This window comes from Myotis myotis, unplaced genomic scaffold (genome assembly GCF_014108235.1).
Source record: "Myotis myotis isolate mMyoMyo1 unplaced genomic scaffold, mMyoMyo1.p scaffold_m19_p_5, whole genome shotgun sequence".
NCBI lineage: Eukaryota > Metazoa > Chordata > Mammalia > Chiroptera > Vespertilionidae > Myotis > Myotis myotis.
In genome coordinates this window covers 29,413,612-29,439,326 of record NW_023416357.1, presented here as the reverse complement: position 1 = coordinate 29,439,326, position 25,715 = coordinate 29,413,612, and the positions used below count along the sequence as shown (strand labels likewise).

Below are 25,715 nucleotides of genomic sequence, written 5' to 3'. Positions count from 1 at the left end.
CTACACGGGTTATTGCGAGCACTGCAGTTATTAGCTACACCTCTGGGCACACTTGTGAAAACATGGCTTTTGGTGAATGTAAACACAGATGTCAGTTTAGTTTCCCTCTACAAGTTGTATGTATGTAAATGGCCGTTCCTAGCTCTGCCCACTGAGGGCTATACCCAGGACCCAGACTTGGTTTTCTAAATGCCATTCTCCATTGAGGAACCAAGGCCGAAGCACAAGAGGAGTGCAGACCAGCAAGTCCCCAACAGTGACCCTCTTCAGATTCACCAAGAAAGCATCATGTGATCATTAGCTCTTCAGACATATGGGGGTGGGGGGAGGGGAGGGAGAAGGGGAGCACCAGTGTATGACCTCAAGGAAGAAGTCAGATCAAGCTAACAATTACCAGTGACTGTACTAACTTTGTAGACACATTCATTTAATGAAATGTTGTTTGCACCTGACCTTCTCTTCTCAACAAGCTCAGCAGCCACGAGTCCTACCGGTTTACCATGGTAAGACTCGTACAGGGGAGGGTACTGCTAGAAAACAGCACCTGCCATGACTTCGATATAATACCTCCGACCCCCTGAGCAAGAAAAGAACTCCCCGAAGAACAAGCTTCCTAACCATCTGGAAGCCTCGAGGAAAGTGACCACACACAGATCAGAGGGTTCTGGGAGCTCTCCTTTGGTGCAGCCAGCACAGCTCCCAGGTTCTGAAGTCCTGAATAACTGATGGAAAACTAGCCTCCTCCCATCTACGATGAGCTTCTTAGCTCATGTGCTTAAAGAAAAAAGCCAGGAGCAGCAGTTGGCCAAACCATGCTCTAGAACAGTGGTTCTCAACCTTCCTAATGCCGTGACCCTTTAATATAGTTCCTCATGTTGGGGTGACCCCCAACCATAAAATTATTTTCGTTGCTACCTCATAACTGCAATTTTGCTACTGTTATGAATCGTAATGTAAATATCTGATATGCAGGATGTATTTTCATTGTTACAAATTGAACATAATTAAAGCATAGTGATGAATCACAAAAACAATATGTAATTATATATGTGTTTTCCGATGGTCTTAGGCGACCACTGTGAAAGGGTCTTTCGATCCCCAAATGGGTAGCGACCCACAGGTTGAGAAACCACTGCTCTAGAAGTTTGAAGATGATGGCAAGAATCTCAGATCTTGCTCTAGCTGGTTTGGCTCAGTGGATAGAGCATCGGCCCCCGGACTGAAGGGTCCTGGGTTTGATTCTGGTCAAAGGGCACATACCTCGGTTGCAGGCTCGATCCCTGGCCCTGGTCGGGGCTCGTGTGGGAGGCAACCAAACGATGTCTCTCTCTCTCTCTCTCTCTCACACACATCAATGTTTCTCTCTGTCTCTCCCCTCCCTTACACTCTCTCTAAAAAAATCAATGGAAAAATATCCTCAGATGAGGATTAACAATAATAAAGTCAACCCCTTCATTTAATAATAATAATAATAATAATAATAATAATAATAATAATGGTAAAGAATCTCAGACCCAGCTATATTTCATGTGAGACCTTGGAAGAGAAAACACTGCTCCTTCCTTCTGTGCTTCTCCCCCAAAGCTGAAGGACACAGTACCAAGCTCCCACACTCCAAGAAAGTCTGAAAATGCCAGCACTTGCCTGGCTGTGTCCGGCACGCTCGGACTGGCCGATCGGGAGGTGGCTCCACCTCTACCTTCTTCCCAGGATCAAAGTCATCAGCCTCCCCCTCCGTGTCGCAGTGTTCCTTTTCCCGTTTCCGCTTCTTCTCTTCCTGTGAGGCAAAGTCACGGCAGCGAGAGCAATGCAAACAGTTTTAAACGAACTGTTTCTAGGGGGAAACACAAAGCTAAGAGAGAAACACCGTCTTCCAGAGACTCTTCTCATCCAGGCTCCCACCCTTGCAAAGACCCTCCCCAGGGGTCAACGGAGAGGCGATGCTCAAAGAGCCAGAAATGAAGCAACTACCTTTGCGGTCTGTTTTGCTTCAAACAAATCACCCCCTTTCCTAAGCCCTGGAGCGCCCATTCTGTATGCCCCACCCCCGGGGGCCGCCACCCTCCTTCACCTTCCGTTTCCTTCTTTCGTCATCGTCTAGGTATTTCTCCTTCTCTGCCTTTTTCTTCTTTTTCTTCTTCTTTTCTTTGTGCCTCTCTCGCTCATGGTCTGACCTGTCATCGTAGTAACTGGAATCGTGGCCAGATCCCGAGAGTTCAGTCACTTCACTTCCTCCAACCTTGAGAACCAGCTTCAGGGGCTTCTCCAAGGGTTTGTCTGCGTACTCTGCAGAGACAGAGACGGCCCTCACGGCGTGTGCTTAGAGAAAACACCTGGGGGGGGGGGGGCGGGCCCAATGGGTGGCTGTTACCGTGAGGGATCAAGGAGGAGGAGGACCGGCCCTACTCAGGCAGAGCAGGAGAACGCTAACGGCGGGGCACCGCTGAGAGCAGCTGGGCGTTACTTCCCCTTCCTCTTCTAGCTTTCCCGTTACACTGCATTATCCTCAGGGAGCCAGAGAGAGGGCGACGCCACAACGCCAGGCCCTGGGACCCCGCCGCTCGATCCCGCCTCCCCCCGCCCCGGGCCACCCCCTTGTCAGCTGACGCCAACGAGCTGCTGCAGGGCCGGGCGGGGAAAGGCGGGAGGACGGAGCAGTAAGAGCTTCTCCCGGAGACCCGGACACAAGACAGCTGACATGCTCGGCTCCTCTCCAAGACTTGCGAGGTGAAGCGGGCTCCGAGGTGGAGCCCCCGCCCACCGCGAAAGCACACGAGCCCGGATCCTGAGCACGTCCCCGGGCCCCTCGCCCGCCCGTCCACCGCGCGAACGCCCGCCCGGCCCGGCGTCACAAAGCGCGCCCGCCGCCTCACCCTCGTACGAGGAGCGCCACTCGGTCTTGTGCTTCTTGTGCTTCTTGCCCATGGCGGCGGCGGGGCAGGGGCGCGGGGCCGAGGGCAGCAGCTAGCGCGGCCAGAGCGTGGCCGCCGCCCCCGCGGCCCTGGCTCTGTGCCCGCCTCACCCCTGGAGGTCGTGGGGCCGCGCCGGAAGTAGACCCGAGGCCGGAACTGGCCCCGCCCGCTCGCAGGCCCGAGTGCTTCCGGGTCAGGGGAGGGCGCGCTGCGCGCGGCAGATTCGAAGTACGGGCTGGGCAGACGGTTCTTTTGGCAGCTGTGGAGGAGGCGGTGGAAGTGGACGTGGTGGTGGCGCCGGGCGTCAGGCGGCGGCCACGCTCGGGCCTGGTACCCGCTGCTCCCGGCAGCGGCGGCGGTGCTATGGACCAGGCCGTGGGCGACCTGAAGCAGGCGCTGCCCTGCGTGCCCGAGACGCCGTCCATCCATGTGGAGGTGCACCAGCGAAGCGGCAGGTGAGCCGGCCTGACCCGACCCAATGGGACCCGGGTAGGTCCGAGCCGATTCGGCCTTTGCGTGGCCCCGACGGACAACACTCGGCCCAGACCTCGACTGGAGCCCACTGCGCCGGACACGGACCTGACCCATCAGGCCCGGCCCTGAACGGGACCCACGCAGAGCCCAGCCGGGCGCAGCCCAGGAAAGCTGGAAGTTGGATGGGCCAGATACCCAGAGCTCTCGGTTCCAGGGGAAATATAGATATTGCCATTGGAGCCGGGGTTTCTCAGGCTCTTCCGTGTCAGGAGGCGTACCGCAGTGATCGCACACCTTGGTGTGATCTCAGCACCAGTCAGCGTGGCCGTCAGGTGGCAAGGTGGGCGGAGGGGAGCCTTGAATGCCGAGCCGGAAGTGTTGGGTTTTCTCAGTGTGAAAGCCAGGCCTGGGGCACTTGTTAAAATGCAAACTCCTGACCTGACCCCTCAGCGATGGGCCGTCCTTCTTTCATTTATTGAGTGCGTACTATATGCCAGGCATTGTCCTAAACACTTTGAATGTATTGACTAATCTCCAAAGTAGCCCAGTGTAGCAAAAACTGTTGCTGCTGCCCCCTTTACCTGAGGAAGAGCGGAGGCTCCAGGTGAGCGGCTCCCCAGGTCCCGCAGCTGGCAGGCAAGGAGTGGCTCCAGTTCCATCCCCAGGCAGGCCCACTCCCTCCTGTATGTACTCTGACCTACTGCACTTCTCATGTATGCCCCAATTTCTGTTTTTGTTTGTAAGCGTTAAAACCTTGGTGTGTGTTTTGTAACTTAGAACTGATCTTTGTGTTTTGTTTATTTGTCCAGCACGGCAAAAAAAGAAGACATAAAGCTGAGTGTTAGAAAGCTACTTAACAGACATAATATTGTGTTTGGTGACTACACGTGGACTGAGTTTGATGATCCTTTCCTGTCCAGAAATGTGCAGTCTGTGTCTATTGTTGACACGGAATTAAAGGTGAAAGACCCACAGGTAAGTTACTAATTCCCTGTGCCAAGAAACAGGTAACCGTTAGCTACATAGAAAGTTGTTGCCATGGCTGTCTGCTTGCTGCTTTGATAGTGTATGTCAGAAACTGGTTTGCTTTGCTTACCTGTTGGTTTGACGATGGGATAAGTACTGGTTCTCTGGCAGGGGCCAGGTGCTGGGAGTAGCCGTGGCCCCACTGCCAGCCTGATGCCAGTACAGGCGGGGAGAAATCGGAAACCAGGAATTAGAAGGCAGCACCAAGAATAGTGGGCTGTGCTGAGGAGGCCTGTGTGCCTTCTCTCTTATTCTTTCAGGCAACAAAATGTATGGGGTGCTCAGAATGCATTAGGACCATAGGGCATGCCGGGGCCACAGAGATGAGGAGATGGGCTTGTCTTCTTGAATCTCTTCACCTAGCTCAGCGTATGGACTGCCTCACCTGTTCATGTATGGGAGCTAAGAGGAGCTTCGTATGACAGTGTGGATGCACTGGGGCAGTTCTGTCACCAGAGTAAAAACAAGCCAAAGTGTGTGCTTCACGTCACTGATACCTGGACAGTTTCTGTCTTATAAAGAATCAATTTGGAAGAATTGATATGACACTAAAATAACTCTTATGTGGTGGACCTCTTTGTTCTTATACTAGAGGCCCGCTGCACAAAATTCATGCAAGGGGCTCGGCCCTTGCAGCTGCAGCAGCTTGCCTGGCCCTCGCAGCCCCAGCTTCATCCGGAAGGACATCTGGAAGGTTGTTTGGCTGTCCAGTCTAATTAGCATATTACGCTTTTATTATTATAGATTAGGACCAACAATTGTGGGGGTTGTTGGAATTTTATCCACACTGAGATTTGATGTCATTGTACTCGATTTTGGCCAGCTGAGGGGAACTGGAGAGCCTTCCAACACTGTTGTGAAGGGACAGGTAGCACAGCCTAGCTGGAAGACATGGGTGCTAACCACTAAACATTTTAATGTTCTCATCTTTGACTACAGATTCACCTCAAGGAATTTATCTTAACATAATTATGTAATTTTGTAGCGATATATGAACAAATGTCCTATCTAATAAAAGAGAAACATGGTAATTGGCGTACGACCGCTACTCTTCCCATTGACTAATCAGGGCGATATGCAAATTAACTGTCAGCCAAGATGTCGGCCGGCAGCCAGGCAGCTTGAAACTAACATGAGGCTTGCTTGCTTCAGTGACGGAGGAAACCAACGTTCCCCGCCTGCCTGCAGGCCTCTGAGCCTGCAGTTTGAAACATTTGAACAAATATAGAAGCTAAAAAAACCCCAGAAACCAGCTTTCAGGGAGCTGGGATCTCAGAGCTGGAGTCAGAACTGGAGTTATACATTGTTTCGAACCGAAACAAACCAGATACCTACTTTCAGCAGCGGAGGCCTAAGAGCTGGAGCCTCAGAGCTAAAGCTGGCCCAGAATTAAAAAAAGAAAAAAAAGAAAAAAAGGAGCAGTTGGGAGCTTCTGTCACCCACCAGCCTGAAAACAGCCCTCAGCCCCTCACCCAGACTGGCCAGGCACCCCAGTGGGGACCCCCACCCTGAAGGGTGTGTGACCAGCTGCAAACAGCCATCATCCCCTCATCCAGGCTGGCCAGGCACCCCAGTGGGGACCCCCACCCTGATCCAGGACACCCTTCAGGGCAAACCAGCCAGCCCCACCCATGCACCAGGCCTCTACCCTATATAGTAAAAGGGTAATATGCCTCCCAGCACCGGGATCAGCGGAGCCGAGAGGCCTCCCGGCACCGGGATCAGCGTGACGGGGCAGCGCCCAAACCCCCTGATCGCCCTGCAGCTCTGTGTGTGACAGGGGGCGGGGCCACAACCTCCCTATCCGCCCTGCTCTGTTTGTGATGGGAAGGCACCCCAACCTCCTGATCAGTGCCTGCTCTGTGCCTGATACGGGGGAGCTCCCCAACCTCTGATCGCCCTGCGGCTCTGTGTGTGACGGTGCAGCACCCCAACCCCCTGATCGGCCCTGCTCTGTGGGTGATAGAGGGTGGCGCCACAACCCCCTCCCCCCGCCACAGGCCCTGCTCTGTGTGTGATGGGGTAGAGCCATAACCTCCCCATCGGCCCTGCCCTGAGTGTGACAGTGGCGGCGTCCCAACCCCCTGATCCGCTCTGCTCTGTGTGTGACAGGGGGCGGCGCCCCAACTCCCCTATCGGCCCTGCTCTGTGCGTGACAGGGGGGAGCTCCCCAACCCCCTGATCGACCCTGCTCCGTGCGTGACAGGGTAAGGAGCCCCAACCCCCCTGATGGGCCCTGCTCTGTGTGTGACAGGGGGCAGCGCCCCAACCCCTGGATTGGCCCTGCTCTGTGTGTGACGGGGTGGCACCGCAACCTCCCCATCGACCCTGCCTTGAGTGTGACGGGGCGGTGCCCCAGCCCCCCAATCGGCCCTACCCTGAGCGTGACTGGGGGTGGCATCGCAACCTCCCGATCTGCCCTGCTCTGTGCATGACAGGGGGCGGCGCCCCAACACCCCAATCAGCCCTGCTCTGAGTCCGACCAGGGGCTGCACCTAGAGATTGGGCCTGCCCTCTGCCACCCAGGAGCAGGCCTAAGCCAGCAGGTCGTTATCTCCCGAGGGGTCCCAGACTGCGAGAGGGCACAAGCCAGGCTGAGGGACCCCCCCTTCCCCCCGAGTGCACAAATTTTTGTGCACCGGGCCTCTAGTTGTTAATAATAGCTAACAATTTGAAATATTTTAACTGTCTTTCCAATGTGTTCTTTTTTTTTTTCCATTTGAATTTTTTTTAAATGAAACCTTTATTGTTCAGATTATTACAGTTGTTCCTCTTTTTCCCTCCCATAGCTCCCCTCCACCCAGTTCCCACTCCACCCTCTGCCCTTACAATCCCCCCCCCCCACTGTCCTCATCCATAGGTGTATGATTTTTGTCCAGTCTCTTTCCGCACCCCCCCACACCCGTTTCCTGAGAATAGTCAGTCCACTCCCTTTCTATGCCCCTGATTCTATTACATTCACCAGTTTATTCTGTTCCTCAGATTATTTATTCACTTGATTTTTAGATTCACTTGTTGATAGATGTGTATTTGTTGTTCATAATTTGTATCTTTTTCTTCTTCTTCCTCTTCTTAAAGGATACCTTTCAGCATTTCATATAATACTGGTTTGGTGGTGATGAACTCCTTTAGCTTTTTCTTATCAGTGAAGCTCTTTATCTGACCTTCAATTCTGAATGATAGCTTTGCTGGGTAAAGTAATGTTGGTTGTAAGTTCTTGCTCTTCATCACTTTGAATATTTCTTGCCACTCCCTTCTGGCCTGCAAAGTTTCTGTTGAGAAATCAGCTGACAGTCGTATGGGTACTCCCTTGTAGGTAACTGACTGTTTTTCTCTTGCTGCTTTTAAGATTCTCTCTTTGTCTTTTGCTCTTGGCATTTTAATTATGATGTGTCGTAGTGTGGTCTTCTTTGGATTCCTTTTGTTTGGGTTTCTCTGCGCTTCCTGGACTTGTAAGTCTATTTCTTTCACCAGGTAGGGGAAATTTTCTGTCATTATTTCTTCAAATAGGTTTTCAATATCTTGCTCTCTCTCTTCTTCTGGCACCCCTATAATTTGGATTTTGGTACGCTTGAAGCTGTCCCAGAGGCTCCTTGCACTATCTTCATATTTTTGGATTCTTTTCTCTTTTTGTTTTTCCAGTTGGGTGTTTTTTGCTTCTTCATATTTCAAATCTTTGATTTGATTCTTGTGATCCTCTGGTCTGTTGTTGGGAGTCTGTATTATATTCTTTATTTCAGTCAGTGTATGCTTAATTTCTAGTTGGTCCTTTTTCATAACCTCGAGGGTCTCACTAGATTTCTTGAGGATCTCACTAAATTTATCAGCGGTTTCTAGAAAATTCTTGAAAAACTTTATAACTGTGGTTTTGAACTCTATATCCAGTAGTTTGCTTTTCTCCATTTCTGTCACTTGTGATCTGTTTCTTTGTCTCCGCATTTTTTATGCTTCCTTGTGTTGATAGAGTGGCTTTCTGTGCTAGGGGTCCTATAGGGCCTAGTGGCTCAGCCTCCCCAATTACCTGAGGTGGACACTCTTGGTGCACCCCTTTTGTGGGCTTTGTGCACAGTCTTGTTGTAGTTAAGCCTTGATTGTTGTAGGTATCACTGGGAGGAATTGACCTCCATGCCAATTGGCTGTGAGAATCAGCTGTGTCTGCAGTGGGAGAACTTCTCTGCTGGAGACACCCTTCTGAGGCAAGACTTGCTTCAGTGAGGCTTTAGTGCTCACTGAGTGTGTCCCTTATGGATCTGAGGAGTTGTAATCTGGATGGTCCCACTCTGACCACTGGGTACACTGGCTCTTGGATCTCTAAGGAGGTGCTAATTTAGCCTCTGCCTTTGGCTACCCAGCAGGAGCTATGGAGAGATTCCTCTTCTTTGTTCGGGGTTTGGAGGTGCCCAGATGAGGCCTAGCTGTGAAGCAATGCAAGCTGCTGTGGGGCCTTGGGCCTTCTTTTGGAAGTTCTGGGTCTCTCTGACCCAGCTGCAGTTTGTTAGGTAATTTTCAGATTGCAAAGGGCCAGGCTTTTCATATGCAAAAGCCTCTCTGCACAGCTTGGGTGGGATGGGGTCTCAGGGGATCAACAGGGCGGAGCAAACAGCTATGGCTGCTCCTCAGTCCTACCCTAAGAGGTCCTGTGTCTCAGTGTCCCAGCAATCGCTGCAAGCACCTCTGAGCGAAAGCCGCCCTTGAGTTCAGCCCGCTGCCAGACAGTCCAGTTTCTCCCGGTATGAGTCTGGGTCCCCAGAGACTTGCCTGGAACTGGAGTTCAGAGCAGTTGGGAGCTTGAGACTCCCTCCCAATTGAAAAAGACAACCGTGTCCTCAGTTGCCAGCCCTTTCCACGTGCACCGCCGTACCTCTGCACTTTACTTCCGCACCTCCTCTGAGTCTCAGTGTGCTTTTCTCTTTCCTTCTAGTTGTAGAATTTCCACTCAGCCAGCCTTTCTGTGGTTCTGGATGATGTCCGTTTTGTCTTTTAGTTGTATTTTTGAAGTGGTTTTGCGAGGCAGCAATTTCCGGTGTTTACACATGCCACCATCTTGGTTTCTCCCCAATGTGTTCTTTATTTGTGCAATGTCATGCTTTATTTCTGTTTTTATAGTTACTATATCTTTTCTCATGCTGTTGAGCATCTTTACCATCATTACTCTGAACTCTTTCAGATAAATTTCTTATCTCTATTTTACTTATCTCTTCTTCTGGAGAATTCTCTTGTTCTTTCATTTGGGTGTTGTTTCTTTGTCTCCTCATTTTGGCTGCCTGTTTGGGTTTGTGACTAGGTATTAGGTAGATCTGCTACACCTCTCAATCTCTAGTGCAGGACAGTGTCAAATGCTGTTTCTGACTAATTAGATCAGGCAAAGACTCAAAGCCTCCAGAGACAGCCTCTGCTACCAACTGATAGAGTGACGACTTGAATTGCCCCAGGCAATCATCCTCAGGGGTGTCTAGAGTTGTTGTTTTTTCTCAATAGGGTGGGGCAGTTGCTTCTGCCTGGAGGCTGTTATTTTTAGTCTCTTAAGTGGCCTCAGGGCAAGGTGTTTTCAATAGGGTGGGTCACCTGTCTGCCCCCAGGCAAGGCTGCCTGAATAGCAAGTGTCTGTGTGGGAAAGGTGTTCTCCACTGTGTGAGGGAATGACTCAGCACTGGAAACCAGGAGTGTCTGCCTTCTGAGCTCTAACCCCTGAGTCCCCAACCCTGGATTCTGCTCACACAGCTCCAGTCCACTCTGCCCTCCCTGCCGGAGCACAAGGTGGGTGGCTTCACAGGGAATTTTGTGTGTTGGCCCTTTAAGAGGATGCTTGAATTTCCAGCCATCACTCCCTGGCAGACAGCAGCCCTGCTGCTTTTCACACCCAGATGTTATGTGGCTACCCTTCTCAGTTCTGGTGCTTTCTGCTGGGCCCAGCTTGGGGATTAGATCCCAGAGTTCTCAGTGGCAACCCCCCACAGCTGAGATATCTCTCCGGAACTTCAGTTGCTGTCTGTAGGCGCCCAGCCAGCCCTTTTGCGCCTCTGCCCCTCCAACAGTCTCTATGCGGTCTCCACTTTCGGTCCTCAGGTATCAGGGTTCTCTCCAGCGAGTTTTCCATTGATTATTCAGGAAGTTTTTCTGTATTTTAGTTGTAATTCCAGTTTGTTCCTGTAAGCATGTCTGTGCAACATCCACTTACTCTGCTGCCATTTTTAATCTTTTAGATAATGGGAAACATTTGAGTAATGTAAGATGAACGTGAGCTAGATTGTGGAGAGCAGCAGGCTCTAGCTATGGCTCCAGGAGTGACTCCCAGGATATGAACTCAGAACCACCCTCCGAAGAAAGGGCTTCCTCTGCAATTGTCTGGATGCTGGGGAGTCAGGAAGGCCTCATGGGCACACTGGTTCCAAAACCACACCACTTTAGCTATCAAAATATTTTAACTTTATTAGAGATTGGTTAAATGTCTGACATATTCACACCAAATATGCTATAACCATGAAAGAGAATGATATTTCTATCTACTAATGGAAAATGTCTCCTAGATCTAATAACTGGGAAAAGCATGGGTAGAAAACTGGGATAGAATCAATTTTGGGTCAGATATATGTATGGATGTATTATAGGCTAACATCTATGAGGTTGGTGTAGGGGACTTAGACATATTTTTTTTTTTAATGTTTTTTATTGATTTCAGATAGAGGAAGGGAGGGAGAAAGAGAGAGGGATAGAAACATCAATCATGAGAGAGAATCACTGATCGGCTGCCTCCTGCACGCCCCATGCTGGGAATCAAGCCTGCAACCCGGGCATGTGCACTGACCTGAAATCTAACCGTGGACGCTCAACCACTGAGCCATGCTGGGCAACTTTGACATTCTTCATTCTGTAATTGCAATTTTTAACAAGTGTGTTACTTTTATAATTACAAAAACAATAAAGTTGTTTTTTCAAATAGCTGTTATACACCAAAAGGGGAGGGAGGGATAAACACATTTAAAAGAGCTAATTCTGGTGCTCGCTTCGGCAGCACATATACTAAGATTGGAGCGATATAGAGAAGATTGGCGTGGCCCCTGCGCAAGGATGACACGCAAATTCGTGAAGCGTTCCATATTATTTTTTTAAAGAGCTAATTCTGAATCTGAAATAATAGACTTTTTCTATTAACATCACCTTCAATCTTTATTTTTGGACTTTGGGATTCAAATTGGATATTAGAATTGAAAAGCGAGTGATTTTTCCATTTGTGTAGATTTATTTGATTTTCCTTCTCATCACAGCCCATTGATTTGAGTGTATGCACTATTGCACTTCACATCTTCCACCTAAATGAAGATGGCCCCACCAGTGAAAATTTGGAAGAAGAGACAGAAAATATAATTGCAGCAAATCATTGGGTTCTGCCCGCAGGTAGGTGTGATAGCAACAGTAGTTAGAGCATGCTGAGTCCACAAGGTCAGAGGATAGCATACATCTCAGACTTTCCAAGTCAGCTAACCTGAGAGGTTTTTGTTCATTTGTTTTGTAGGATTTTAAGGTATTTTATATCTTATGAAATGGAAAGTATATCACAAAAGAGGGAAGTAGAGAGTTCCTTTACACTGGATCCTCACAGATGGTGTTCATTGAGAATGGGACCAATCGCTTCTTTCCTGCCTACTTAGTCAGTCCTGCTAGACCACTCCTTCCTCCTACTGTCTCAATGCTTATTCGTGGACTAGCCAATGTGTTCTTGTAGGCAGAGTCCTGGGGTTAACTTAGTCATCTAGTTTTATGCCTGATGTCCTAATGGCTAGACTAGACCCGCTGGTCTGCCTTACCAAGTGTTGACCTATAGCAGTGATGGCGAACCTTTTGAGCTCAGCGTATCAGCATTTTGAAAAACCCTAACTTAACTCTGGTACTGTGTCACATATAGAAATTTTTTGATATTTGCAACCATAGTAAAACAGATTTATATTTTTGATATTTATTTTATATATTTAAATGCCATTTAACAAAGAAAAATCAACCAAAAAAAAATGAGTTCACGTGTCACCTCTGACATGCATGTCATAGGTTCGCCATCACTGACCTATAGGGAGAGTGGTGGATTAGAGTCTGTGTTGTGGAAAGTGCAGGTCCACAAAAGATGGCTGTATGTAACAACATGATAAAAAGTAACTCTTACCCAGTTAATTACCTGTCAAAAATCCTACATAGCTGACATTTATTTTACATATTTAATTTTAAGACAATTTTTAAAAATTTAACTTCCCTGTAATCAGAATCTTAGCATGCCGTGTGTGGAGCAGGGCAGAGCATCGGTGGCTCAGGGCAGATCTAGCTGGTAGGTGTAATGCTTGCTTCCTAAAGTTAAGTTTTTGTTTCATTTTGTCACAGCTGAATTCCACGGGCTGTGGGACAGCCTGGTGTATGATGTGGAAGTCAAATCTCATGTAAGTTGCACTTTTTTCCCCAAAAGGCCCCATTGTTTGAAGTAGAGTCACTGTTGTGTTGCTAACAACTCAGAGCTCTTTGACTCAAGTATGCTTTTGGGAGCCACTGCCCGCGAGCAGCTGATATCCTGGATGCCTGTCCTCAGAGGCTGCTCCCACGTGGAGTTGGTCTCTGGGGCGTCCCCTGCGGGGGAAGAGGGAGGGTGCCAAATGTGAAGACAGCTTCTGTGGGGTTTCACTCTTAGGAACCATGGGGGCTGAGGGGAACACTGCAGGCCGAGCAGGTTGGCAGAATGGAGCAAGTAAATGGAAATCTTTATCCTGGCCTCCCAGGCTGCTCTGGGCAGCCACGGCGAGAGGAGGGAGTCCTGACTGTTCCATTGTAGTGAGTGTGCTGTGTGCTTGCCTACTTCTGTGTCAGCCCAGAGGAAGGAGCTTAGTCCTACTTGACAAGTCCCTTAGTTATTTTGTGTAATCTAGGCATTCAAATATTGTTTATCCTTTATGCTTGTAATAGTAATAGCCAGCAGCTATCCTCTTCTGCTTTAAGTTACCTTCTAAAATGAAAGCTTGTGCTACATCCAGGAAGCGTCTGGTTGTGGCGTCTCTGGAAGGCTGCCTTGCTCCTGTCCCTGCTGCTCGTGCAGGAGCACACAGAGTGGGAGCCTTTGCCTGTTAGCCTCTTTATCTGCATTTTCCTTTCTTCACTCAGCTCCTCGATTATGTGATGACAGCGTTACTGTTTTCAGACAGGAATGTTGACAGCAATCTCATCACCTGGAACCGGGTGGTGCTGCTTCACGGTAAGGCATGCGAGGTTGCATTTGGCAAGGTAGACTGTGATGCCAGGTTTTACTTGTACCTTTGTCCTTCTGGGAGGAGTTACAGCAGTTTTGTTCTGGTGGAGCCAGAGTTGTCCTAGAATGTTCCTTCTCCGTGAAGCTGATGCAGCTGACATTACTCTGGGCATTTGTTACTTGACTCTTTGTCTGGCAGCTACCCAATTACTGCCTTGTGACTTTTTATATTATTATTAAACATTTCAATTAACTCTTATTTCCCCCAATTGATCATAAATTCCTTGGAAAAGAAATTGCCTTGTATTTCTTTGTAGCATTCTTAGAGCTTTGCTTTGTGAGCAGTAAGCTGCAAAACCATACTTTACAGTACAGAAAGTACTGGGGATGTGCCCGCAACCAAGGTACATGCCCTTGCCTGGAATCGAACCCGGGACCCCTCAGTCCACAGGCCAACGCTCTATCCACTGAGCCAAACCAGTCAGGGCTGGTTTTGACTTTTGAAAGATGTCTTAATAAGTAAATTTCATAGATGACATGTGGGGACAAAGAGAGTGTCAGTGAAGACAAAGACCAGGAAATGCAGTGCTCACTCAGCTGAGCCAGCCCCTCGGCCTGGAAGCAGGGCTTGTATCAGGGGCAGTGGAAGCTAAGATGAGAAGCACAAGTTAAATTCAAATTAGGAAAAAAGACTTTTAAAGTGTACAGTAGTGGTAATATTTTATGGCACTTTGCTAGCAAACTTCTTTGTGAGTTAATAAGCAGTGCTTGTAATAACGTTCATGGTATTGAACTCTCATCTTCTTATTTTGTATTCTGTGGAAAATGCAACTGCTGTTGTTTTAAGAAATTTGTCACAACACTGACTTAAACACATATTTGCTTAAATTTTGTTACAGGCCCTCCAGGAACTGGAAAAACATCCCTGTGTAGAGCCTTAGCCCAGAAATTGACCATTCGACTTTCAAGCAGGTAACTGGTGATTTCAGAGAGGAGAGTAGCGGGAATAAGATTCCTTGCTTTTCCTTTATAATAGCATAAGCTGTCTTTTTAATAACTTTACATGAGTAGTAGGGCCCTCTCTTTCATTGTAAAATAATTCCTCTATACTCAACATAGTCTTGAGTTATGACTTCAGTCTCTTTAAATTTATGGAGACTTGCTTAGTGACCAGCATGTGGTCTGTCCTGCAGACTGTTCCATGTGCACTTCAAAGAACGTGTTTCTGAGCACCTGAATCTTTCCCATTCTTTGCTGCTTCGTGCTAGTGTGGGGACAGATGGTGCCACAGTAAAGCAGAGGAAATCCAGACGGGCTGTTTTTCATTTGTCTTGCGGCCTGTCTCTACAGCTCTGCCACACTTTCTCCCTAAACTAAGGTATTGTGAGGATTTTAGAGCTGGGGTGAGAATTTCCATCCTGGGCTGAGAAGGAAGGAAAGATGAGTGGGAAATTTGTTTTTCCATGTTTTGCAATTTGCGTCATTTGCTTGATTTTTCTTTGATAATCAAATCAACTGAGTTAGCAGGATAAGTATGTAAACCCTATTTTAAAGTCAAGGAATTTGCTCTAGCCAGTTTGGCACAGTGGATAGAGCGTTGGCCTGGGGACTGAAAGGTCCTGGGTTCGATTCCGGCCAAGGGCACATACCCGGGCTGCGGGCTTGGTCCCCAGTGGGGGCCGTGCAGAAGGCAGCCAATCAATGACTCTCTCATCATTGATGTTTCTATCTCTTCCTCCCTCTCCCTTCCTCTCTTAAATCAATAAAGAAATATATTTAAAAAAAAAAAAAAAAAAAAAAGAACGTGTTTCTGCTCTTGTTGGGTGGAATGCTTCATGGATGTCAGCTCAGGGTACTTGATGTCCCTGCTGATTGTCTGGTCTGATGTTCTATCACTTACTGGAAAGGAATGGCCAAGCTTCTAATGGGGAATTTGTCTGTTTCTCCTTGAGTTCTGTCTGCTTTGGAATTTGTGGTCTCATCACATTTGGAAAATAGTTGGCCCTTATTTTCTCAACTAATTTTCCTAGTGTCCCCTCGGCCCCTTTTCTGGGAGCCCATTAATTTGCATCTTAGATTGTGTGATGTTATCCCAGAGGCCACTGGTATACTTTTTTGTTTTTTCAGGTTTTAAACTTTTTCTGGCTGTGTTTCACTTTGGATAGTTTCCCGCAGTATCTAATTTGCTTTTAATTCCATTCAGAGAAATTTTCATTTCGGATAGTGAATTTTTTCTCTCTGAAGTGCCATTTGGTTCCTTTTATACTTTTTACTTATGTTCTGTTAAAATCCTTGATCAAGTGAATAATAGCTGTTTTAATGTTCTTGTTGACTAAATCCATAATCGTTATTTCTGAGTCTTTCTATTGGCTGGTTTTTCTTCTGGTTACAGGTCACGTTTTTTGCTCTTGGCATGTCAGGTAATTTCTGTTGGAATGCAGACATTGTGGTCTGAAGTGTCTAGGTTCTCCAAAGGCTGTTGGGTCTTATTCTGATAGGCATTTCCGTTACTCGTGATTTGTTGTAATCCTTTTGAGGTTTGTTTTTAAGCTTTGTTAGAGAGAGGCCTAGGTGAGTCTAGTTTTAATTCTCCAGTGGGCCCCTCCTGGGTCTCAGTTGAACACCTTGAATGAGTAACAAGTATTCTCCACTTTGGCTGTTGGGAACTTGAACACAGCCAGTCTGTGTGAGCACTGAAACCATGTAGCTCATAGGTCTGGAGAGCCTCATGGATTCCCCTGCTCATAGATATCCAAGTGTTCAGTAAAGACTTGAGGGAACATCAGGATGATTTCTGGTGCTTTATTTCTGAGACTCTTCCTGCCCTCTGGACCTCTGCTCTGCCGCCTCAGGCTCTTTAAACTCTGACCTCTGTTTCTTCAATTCAGCCCCGTGGTTGTGTTCTTCCCATGTCTTCTCCACACAGAGAACCGGACGATTTTAGCGCCAATTTATTTCCCTTCTCTCAGGTCACAGTCCTCTGGTGCCTGTTGTCCAGTGCCCTTCATAGATGTTGCTTCATTTATGCGGTTCAGTAGTCTAGTTGGTGAAGGCACAGTGTAAATCTGGTACCTGTTACTCCCATTTGGCTTTAGAAAATGGAATTCTATGAGATTTACTTTTAAATATCTACTTTCTTTTCAAAGTGTTTTGTATTTTTTCATAGGGAAATTGCTTTATTTCAACCCTTTATTTTATGCTTAGCAACTTGGCCTTTGTCTTGACATATTGAAATGCATCTGTGTTTTAAAGATCTCTATGGGCAGTTTCCTAAAACACCATAGAGTGAAAATGTTGTTACAAGAAATAGAAGTTTTCCCAGTACAGTCATGCATGGTATGACTACTTTTTGGTCAACAACCGACCGCATAAATGATGATGGTCCCATAAGGTTATAATGGAGCTGAAAAATTCCTATTGCCTAGTGACATTGAAGCCATCATGACATCAGAGCACAACACATTACTCACGTGTTTGTGCTGATGGTGGTGTAAACAAACGCACTGAGCAGCCAGTTGTATAAAAGTACAGCACGTACAGTTATGTACAATACATAATATTTGATAATGATAATAAACAACTACGTTACTGGCTTATGCATTTAGTGTGTATGCTTTTTGTGTTATACTTTTTATTTTTATTTACAGTGTACTCTTTCTACTTATAAAAAGAGTTTGCTGTAAAACAGTGCGGTGTGTATGTGGTGTTTTGCTGGGTCATACATCTCGTGTTTACCAAGTCTCTTGATTATCATTTTCTCTTGTGCTTGACTTAATCATCTGTTGTTTTGCACGGTAAGAGTCTGTACAGGCTAATAGCCCGGGAGAGGAGCACCAGGCTGCACCACAGAGCCTAGGTGTGCAGTGTGCTGTGCGCCCAGGCCTGTGTAAGTGCCTCTGTAAAGCTCTCACAGTGAGGAAATCGCCTCACCATGCATTTCTCAAATGTATCCCCTCATTAAACCATACGTGACTGTACAAAAATATGATAATGTATAACTCTGTTTGAGACTCAACCCAGTCTTTATTTTGTTACGTTGTCTGTCTTCCCTCTCCTCTCTTTTGTGAACAGAATTAGTAAGTGGTCTTTTTTCTTTTTTAAATGGAAAGTCTCTTTTTTAAATTTGAAAGTAATTCTTTTCCTTCTGTAGACTTTCAACATGAAAGACACTGGAGAGGACCTGGGAGTCAGCTCCTGTCCTGCCTCAGTCTGGTTTCCTGTGCGATTCTAGCCAGAACTACTAGTCATTGTGTCAGACCTCTCAGCTGCCTCCTGAGTGGCTGCAGGATTAGTGCTGATGTCATTCATTTTGTGTGTTAAGGTTCACTTTTTGCCATCTGAGTATCCACGGTGCTAGAATTTGTGCTGGAAAATAAATTGTCACAGTCGTTAAGGTTTTGTGGAAGGAGGAAAAAATATTCAGTGCCAGACAAAACTTCTGATGCTTGTTTAGATTTGTTTGCTTATTAGTACCAGTAGTACTTTAAAAAAATAAATATAAATTATAAGTAGATTAAAAATGAGAAGAATTTTACTGTTCTTTTAATTCAAATGAAAATACTCAGTTTGAAAAACTTAATTTGCTTCAACCAGAACTGTTGGTTGCATTCCTTTAGATTTTTCATACTATTTAGTATACAGGGGGGCCTTGACTTATGAGTTTAATTCGTTCCGAGACTGAGATCGTTAAGGAGCTCGTTAACTCAAATTTCTCTATCAACTCAATGCAAAAAAATGGCTGAGAGACAGCTGGTATCTCAAAAAACTCGTTAGTCGGGACACTCGTAAGTCAAGGCCCCACTGTACAGACTAGTAGAGGTACCTTAGTTCTTTGTCAGTAATTATAATGACTTGTTAGTAATGCTCACCACACTGGGCAGCTGAGAGCTGTTGTATTTAATGAGCAAAAGTGCTGCCACTGGGGTTGCCAGAGGAGTAATTTCTAAAGTAATTGTCTTAACTCCTTTTTTTTTTTAATCATCCTAGGTACCGATATGGCCAACTAATTGAAATAAATAGCCACAGCCTCTTTTCTAAGTGGTTTTCAGAAGTAAGTATTAATTCTCTGGATTGTCAACTATATAGTTGAAAAGATGGCCTGTATATTAGGCAGACTTTCTGTGCATCTGACTTTGTGGTCAGAGGAAATTTTCAGAGCTAAGCAGTCACTTGGAAATAGTGTGAGGCCTGAAAGCCTGGGCACAACAGACCTTTGACTGTCAACTTTGTCTGAGGAGGGAGGGCATCCTGAGTTCTAACCTGGACTGCACCCATCAGCTGAGCATGCACTCGGAGTTCTGAGCCTTTTTTCTGCCATCTGTGAACTGAGGGGCTTGGACAAGGTGACATTACAGGTATCCCTCACTTCTGAAGTGCTCTGCCGCAGGCAGCCCTGCCAGTGAGCCCTTCTGGTAGGTTGGAGTGGGGACAGGGAGTGTCCGTAAGGAGTGTGTCTGGCTGGTTTGCATCTTGGCACCCATGATTCATCTCATTCCCAGTCGTGGGGACAGTTGGGGAAGGGGAAATAAGAAGAAAGCAGACAGGTGAGCCATGTGGCCCTGGACAGGAGTCTATGGGCTCAAGTGTCTGTCCTGGCACATGAGGCAGGGAAAGAGGGCATTTGGCTTTACCTCCACCCCTGCAGACCTGGCTCCTCTGATTTAGGGAGTTCTCCGAGGGCTGTCAGAAAATGGCAGGGGTACTTGGGGTCAGAGCGATGCCAGGTGGGGACAGGTGTGCACCAGGCAGCATGATGAGTACAAGTCAACACTGAGTGTTTTGGTTCCAGAGTGGCAAGCTAGTAACTAAGATGTTCCAGAAGATCCAGGATCTGATTGATGACAAGGACGCTCTGGTGTTTGTCCTGATTGACGAGGTAGGTATGTTCAGGCATTAAACCTGTGGTGGAGGAAATTCAAGACTGAGCGCCTCTTACTGCTGCCAGGGCACGGCCAGCCCCTGGCTCAGCCCAGCCTCCATCAGGCGGTCGCTGTCTCATGCAGCCCTGTCTTCCTTGCCATCCCACATGTTAAGCTCCTGGCACACCCGGACACCTGACACCCATTCATTTGTTCATTCACTTGCTCAGTTGACATGTTCTGTGGTTGCCCTGTGGGGCCAGTGCTGTAATTTTTTTCCGTTGCTCTGTCCCCACAGGTGGAGAGCCTCACAGCTTCCCGCAATGCCTGCAGGGCAGGCACTGAGCCTTCAGATGCCATCCGTGTGGTCAACGCTGTCTTGACCCAAATCGATCAAATTAAAAGGTACTACAGTCATGTGCCACTTAACGATGGGGGTGCATGCATTGTTACGTCATTTTGTTGAATGAACATCATAGAGGCACTTATACAAACCCAGATGGCATAACCACTGCACACTTAAGCTATATGGTACAGCCTTTTGCTCCTCAGCTACAAGCCTGTACAGCAAGTGTGTCAAACTCCCATCCCTGCCCTCGTTTGGCTCGCCCTGTTCACCCTGGGAGGGCTGCACGCCTGTTGCCAGAGTCCAGGTGAAGCTGATCTTCCTAGGGGCTCCCTGGCCACACAGCTGCCTGTGAACCATCTGTATGCTGACCACGGTCCCTGAAGGCAGCACTGCCCCTGTGCTCAAGCCTAGCAGGCTGGGAAGCATGCTCCCAGGGCACCTTGTGCCAGCCTAGGTCGGAGAGCAGAGTGGCAATGGTGGCTCTCTTGGAATTTGGAAGCTAGAGGGGAAAGTAGCTGGCGAAGGGGATTTTAAGTCTGCTCCATGGTTGTTGATAGCTGTGTGATGAGCAGTTGTATGCTGTGCCCCGGCAGACGGGGTGTAGGTACTGGGGGAGGGGTCAGAGATGGAGCAGTCAGGGATGCCCTCAGAGATTAGACCTTTACCACAATTGAAAGGAGTAAGGGAACAACCAGCAGGTGTCTAGGAGAGCTTTCCAGAGGGCAGAGAAGTGACCAGAGCAAAGGTCCCCAGAGAGTGGGCCTGGCACACTGTGTGTGACCAGGAGCTCAAGAGTTGCAGGACCTCAGGAGGCCTCATGGGCTGGTATTGGGATAGGAAGGATAGCTAGCTGAACGACAGCTAAGTGCCCAGAGCCTGCAGGCAGCTCCTGACAATCCCTGTGTAGGGTAGGGAGTCACAGGCATGGGGTGACTGGTCCTCACTCCTCTGCCTCCAGGCACTCCAATGTGGTAATCCTGACCACTTCCAACATCACGGAGAGGATTGACGTGGCCTTCGTGGACAGGGCTGACATCAGGCAGTATATCGGGCCCCCCTCTGCGGCAGCCATCTTCAAAATCTACCTCTCCTGTTTGGAAGAACTGATGAAGGTGCTTTGATGTTTTTTCTCTTACTAACAAGTAGATTTTTTATATTTTTATAATTCCTTGACATAGCTTAAAATAGTTTGAATATACCTGGTAGAGTAAGGTATTTTGACAAGGAATTAACTATTTCTTTAGATTGAAAATTTCAGTTTGTTATATCTGGCAGGTTGCATTAATGGTCAAAATCATGGCCACTGACTCAATATTTTTGCTCTTTTAGCACAAAATTACCATCATGGTTGTTTGATTTACCTGCAGGCAATGAGTAGGTAGGAGGTGTGTGGGCTGGCAAGTTCTGTTTCTGACGGCCTTTGCAAGTGATCCGCTCTCCGGACCTCATTTTCCTCCCCTGAAAGAAGAGTAGTAGAGGCCCTGGTTGACAGGGAGGTCATCTGACAGGAGGCCCTGGTTCACAGGGAATCATCCTGACTAGACAAGACGCTCACAGCCTGTCATCGGCTACGGTGTTCACGTCCCTTTGGTCCTGTGTTCTGGTGATAGCAGTGAATGCAGCAATGTTCACAGTCTCTCATAATTCAGTCTAACAGGGACCTGACCTGTGCCTGGTGCCAGGAGCTCTGGGCACTGGGAGGACATGGGCTGTAACCAAGCCAGCTAACAAATGGGCATTTACATGGTGATCATAGTAAGGCATCATTGTAATTACTGATGGGGTGGAATCAACACCCCCCAACCTTGCAGCCACCTCCTGGCACCACGGATCTGGAACCCCAACATCCTCAACAAGGATGGCACAGCCTCTCTGGCAGGGACAGGAGAGCTGGGCTCAGCACTGTCCTGGTGTGCACATCCTACTTTTCTGGGGAGTGGGAGAGGCAGAGAGGTCCTAGGGAGCTTTGACTTGAGACCCCAAGTGGCCATCAGAAGTGTTGCGGCGCAGTACTGCTGCTAAGCAGCCAGTGCGGTGGCGGGTCCCGCTGAAGATCGCCGAGTGCCCTCAGTGGGGTGTTGTACTCACACTTGTGCTGTGAATCCAGGGATGTCCTAAGGTTCAGCCAAGTGCACGGACTTTTTCTGGGAGCTGAGTATGTGGGCCGGGGTAGTTCTTACACAGATTACAGGAAGCTAGGGTATTCCAATGCTGCAGTGATTAGGCTGGTCCTAAAAGCTGATGTGTGATTGTGCCCTCTCTGTCAAGAGCCTGAGGTCTGCCATCTCACACCAGCCTGCAGGACGGTGCCTGTTAATGGAGGGGTCGCAGGGGCAGCTCGGGAGGCTGCAAGGGAGCCTGAGGTAGTCAGTCACTTAGGCCGGGGTCAAAATACATCGAGCTCAAACCCTGCCTCTTAATTTTACCCACGACCCTCATCAAACCTCCAAAGTGTGCGGAGGAAGCCTTTCCTTCATTCTTCTCTCCCCTGGTTCCCAAATCAAAACAGTTCATGTTGAAATTCATTCAGTGGTGGCAGTCTGACAGCCCAGTGTGGCTACTTGGCAAAGAACATCCAACATGCAGGCTTGTGGTCTACAAGGTGCACTCTGACTCAGATCCTGGGTGTGTCATTCTACCAAATGAGAGTCTTATCTTAAAAACATCAAACAGACCCTCCTTGAAAGGCAAAGTCCTGGCTCCAAAGCCCAGCTCTGCCGTCTGTGGGTTGTGTCATGTCCTTGAAACCAAATATCAGACTGAACTTCCATGTTGACACGTGACATGTGAAGACACATTTTGACCAAAAGCATAGAAGAGGCTGGGTCACTGCTGGTTTCTGAGACGTGTTTTGTTGTCTGTATTCTTGCCTTTGTTTGAAGAATCGGAGATGTGTGTTGGGGAGGAGTGAGTGTGTGTGCGTGCTCACGGGCACCGGCGAGAGATCGGGGAAACCAGCCTGTTTCCCCGTCAGCTGTGCTTGTTAAATGGCCCATTTGCATTTTATAAGATGTGATGTGCTTGCTCTTTCCATGCTGTCCTGTTGCTGACATATGCATTCTGCCCCTGTCTTCCCAGTGTCAGATCATATACCCTCGCCAGCAGCTGCTGACCCTCCGAGAACTGGAGATGATTGGCTTCATTGAAAACAACGTGTCCAAGTTGAGCCTCCTTTTGAGTGAAATTTCAAGGTGTGGATGGACCTAATTTTTGTAACCAAGAAAAGTCCATTTGCTGTAGTGATAGGGAGTCATAATTGACTGTAGCCATCTGGGGTCAGGGTTTGGGGTCAGAAGATAGAGAGTTGAACCCCAAGTCATCATACACAGGCTGGGGGAGCTTCGGGAGCCCCCTAGCCCCGGGTTCCTGGTCCAGGGCTGCTAGAGCTTTTAAGTTCTCAGACGGCTTTGGGGATCAAAGGTAGGTGGAGAAATGGGGCAGAGCCTCCAAGGACAGTTAGAATTCAGGGTAAACTGAAGAGAAATCTGCGAGGCTGCAGGCACTGTGTGTGCAGGGACCTCAGGTGGGTTGTACTGCCAAGGGTCAATTCCAGAGAACTTCTGAGTTCTGACCAGAGTTTGAACTTTATTCTGAGGTCGTGAGGCGTGTGGAAGGTTTTGAATGAAGGGATAGCATGAAAAACAGTATTATTATTATTTTCACATATATATAATTATTTTTATACTTTTAGAGTGGGAGAAAGTAGAGGGGGGAAGAGAGAAAGAGAAACATCGGTGTGATAGAGATAACATCGATCAGTTGCCTCTCATACACGCCCTGGTTGGATTGGAACCCCCAACCTGGGTATGTGCCCTGACCAGGAATCTAACTGGTAACCTTTCATTGCACAGTACAGTGCTCCAACCAACTGAGCCACACTGGCCAGGGTAGGAATAGTACTTTTTAAAGACTTTAAAAAAAAAAACTTATTTCAGAGAGAGGAAGAAAGATAGAAACATCAATGATGAGAGAGAATCCTTGATCGGCTGCCTCCTGCATGCCCTCTACTGGGGATTGAGCCCACAACCCGGGCATGTGCCCTGACCAGGAATTAACCGTGACCTCCAGGTTCATGGGTCAACACTCAACCACTGAGCCACACCAGCTGGGCTAAAGGGTATTTGTTTGATTATCTGTTGAAGAAATTTAAACCAGTTGAGATGAAACAGAGGGGAGCAGTTCAGAAATTTGTGCGAAAATTAATAAAGATATGAGGTAATCCATGCTGCTGGGCAGGCGTTGGGTCCCTGAGCACAGCGGTGCCTGTAGGTGGCAGGCACATCAGGGCAGCAAGGACCCTTCCCCACCTGGAGCAGTAGCTGAGGACTACTCGAGGGGTGTGGGAGAAGGGACGTTCAGAGATGGGTAGGAAAACCAGTCCTAAAACACAATTGTTCACTTGACATCCCCAAACTTGGCTTACATTCATTCACAGGAAGAGCGAGGGCCTCAGTGGCCGTGTCTTAAGAAAACTCCCTTTTCTGGCTCATGCCCTGTACATTCAGGTAAGTCTTCCACAGCCACTCTCCACCTCTGTGTACTTTTCTCTTTACCACCCACTCTGTCCAGCAGTGTGTGGCCTTGTTAGGAGTCAGACTTAATGCCATTGGGATAGCTGCCTTATTTTACCTCAGTTTCTAAAGGGATAGGCTCCTGGGACTTAGGAGGTGCTAGCCTTGGTGCCTTAGTGGTGGGGCCCCGCCAAGCCCTTTGGGAGGAGGTGGCCATGCTGTGTGTCTCTGCTCGAGCACATCCAGAGCTTACATCCAAGCCTCCGAGAGGTGCTCATGCCCCTCGGGTCTGGGCCAGCTCATTCAGAACAGCTGCCCGGAGTTGCCTCTCTGGCGTCTGCATCATGGAAGGGGTGAGTGCTGCCAGTGGCCCTCAAAGGCGAGGGTCACCCCTCAATTCCTTCGTATCTATCCTTCCAGGCTCCCACTGTCACCATCGAGGGCTTCCTCCAGGCCCTGTCTCTGGCGGTGGACAAGCAGTTTGAAGAGAGAGAGAAGCTTTCCTCTTGTGATTGATTGAGCGGGGCTCCCCGCCTGTGGTTTTCAAATCATGCATGCAACCAGTGAGGTCACTTCCCCAGAAATCTGTACAACGTGGCATAGACCTGCAGGGCCAAGCATTGTGAAAAGAAAGTGCTGTATTTATATATTTTAAAATGCATGTTAGAAGACAGGTGGCCTGTCATTTTCACTGTTTTAAAGGGAGATAGTTCAAGTTCTGTTATCTCTTTGTAAAGACCTGTCTAGATGTGTTTCATCCTGCCTGCGGTTGATCGGACACAAAATGTTTACAAATTTTGTTTAAAAATGATGACTAATATAGGTTAGAGAAACAAAAGAGAAATTACATTGCCGTAAATAAGAATCTGGTCATAGCATTTAAAATGTAAAAATCACTCAAGATAGAAGGTGGCACTTGCTACCTGCAGTGAGCTTGTTTTACTTAGTGCAGACATTGCAAAGACTATTTAATGCATAAGGAAAAGCTATTCCTGTGTTACAGAAATCAAGAAAAAATTCTAGGTAGTGTTCTTCACAGCAGTCAGACGTGGCCTCCTTGTGGGAAGGCAGTCCTCGACGTTCCTCCGAACGCCTGTCAGATGCCCCTCAGCCACGCAGGCAAGGGTGCAGCAGCAACTCTCCCTGCGTTCAGTGCAATAGCGTTATCACAGTTCAAGTGAAAATTCACGTTAACAGATGTGAAACAACTGGCCATTAATTGGTATATTCCAGAGAATATTATGTTTTGCTTTTATCTCACGCTAAAATAAATTTTATATTAGTGTTTTGTACACATTTTTTAAAGAACGTGTTACCTTTTGTTATATAGCTTTTTTAAGTATTAAAACTTGTGTGTTTTTTCCA

The 25,715-nt window shown here is 47.8% G+C and overlaps 2 protein-coding genes and 2 non-coding genes across 10 annotated transcripts in view; 3 read left to right on the top strand and 1 right to left on the bottom strand.

The window, feature by feature from the left end:
- Nucleotides 1-3,066, bottom strand: part of BRD9 (bromodomain containing 9) — a 25,648-nt gene extending 22,582 nt beyond the window's left edge. For 3 of the 6 annotated variants that reach the window (XM_036308624.1, XM_036308626.1, XM_036308627.1), the window contains exons 1-3: nucleotides 2,874-3,064; nucleotides 2,072-2,286; nucleotides 1,645-1,777 (exon numbers count right to left, since the gene is read on the bottom strand). In XM_036308624.1, the coding sequence (XP_036164517.1) occupies nucleotides 1,645-1,777; nucleotides 2,072-2,286; nucleotides 2,874-2,925 (400 nt within the window). In that variant the 5' untranslated portion in view covers nucleotides 2,926-3,064. Of the gene's footprint in view, nucleotides 1-1,644; nucleotides 1,778-2,071; nucleotides 2,287-2,873 lie in introns of all 6 variants that reach the window. The other 3 variants (XM_036308628.1, XM_036308630.1, XM_036308629.1) reach the window with 2 other exon arrangements.
- On the top strand, nucleotides 3,067-25,715 carry TRIP13 (thyroid hormone receptor interactor 13). 2 transcript variants are annotated; one of them, XM_036308631.1, is made up of 13 exons: nucleotides 3,067-3,367; nucleotides 4,196-4,361; nucleotides 11,678-11,807; nucleotides 12,780-12,835; nucleotides 13,548-13,638; nucleotides 14,532-14,604; nucleotides 18,619-18,682; nucleotides 19,421-19,507; nucleotides 19,789-19,895; nucleotides 20,798-20,951; nucleotides 22,918-23,030; nucleotides 24,275-24,344; nucleotides 24,771-25,715. In XM_036308631.1, the coding sequence occupies exons 1-13, from the start codon at nucleotides 3,276-3,278 to the stop codon at nucleotides 24,864-24,866; spliced, it is 1,299 nt and encodes a 432-aa protein (XP_036164524.1). In that variant the 5' UTR covers nucleotides 3,067-3,275; the 3' UTR covers nucleotides 24,867-25,715. The 2 variants fall into 2 exon arrangements, 1 of the variants encoding a protein (XP_036164524.1); XR_004967461.1 differs by lacking the exons at nucleotides 20,798-20,951; nucleotides 24,771-25,715 and having other exon boundaries at nucleotides 24,275-24,339.
- Nucleotides 11,409-11,515, top strand: LOC118657130. The gene has a single exon (XR_004967869.1). It is a non-coding gene; the product is annotated as a U6 spliceosomal RNA (small nuclear RNA).
- LOC118657212 lies at nucleotides 14,862-14,995 on the top strand. Its single transcript, XR_004967933.1, has one exon. It is a non-coding gene; the product is annotated as a small nucleolar RNA SNORA55 (small nucleolar RNA).

Bases quoted from the DNA above. Each gene is read 5' to 3' on its own strand.
- TRIP13 (XM_036308631.1), top strand. From the start codon at position 3,276: ATGGACCAGGCCGTGGGCGACCTGAAGCAGGCGCTGCCCTGCGTGCCC. The intron at 13,639-14,531 runs GTAAGGCATGCG...ATTTTGTTACAG, and splicing joins CCGGGTGGTGCTGCTTCACG to GCCCTCCAGGAACTGGAAAA. The intron at 20,952-22,917 runs GTGCTTTGATGT...CTGTCTTCCCAG, and splicing joins GTTTGGAAGAACTGATGAAG to TGTCAGATCATATACCCTCG.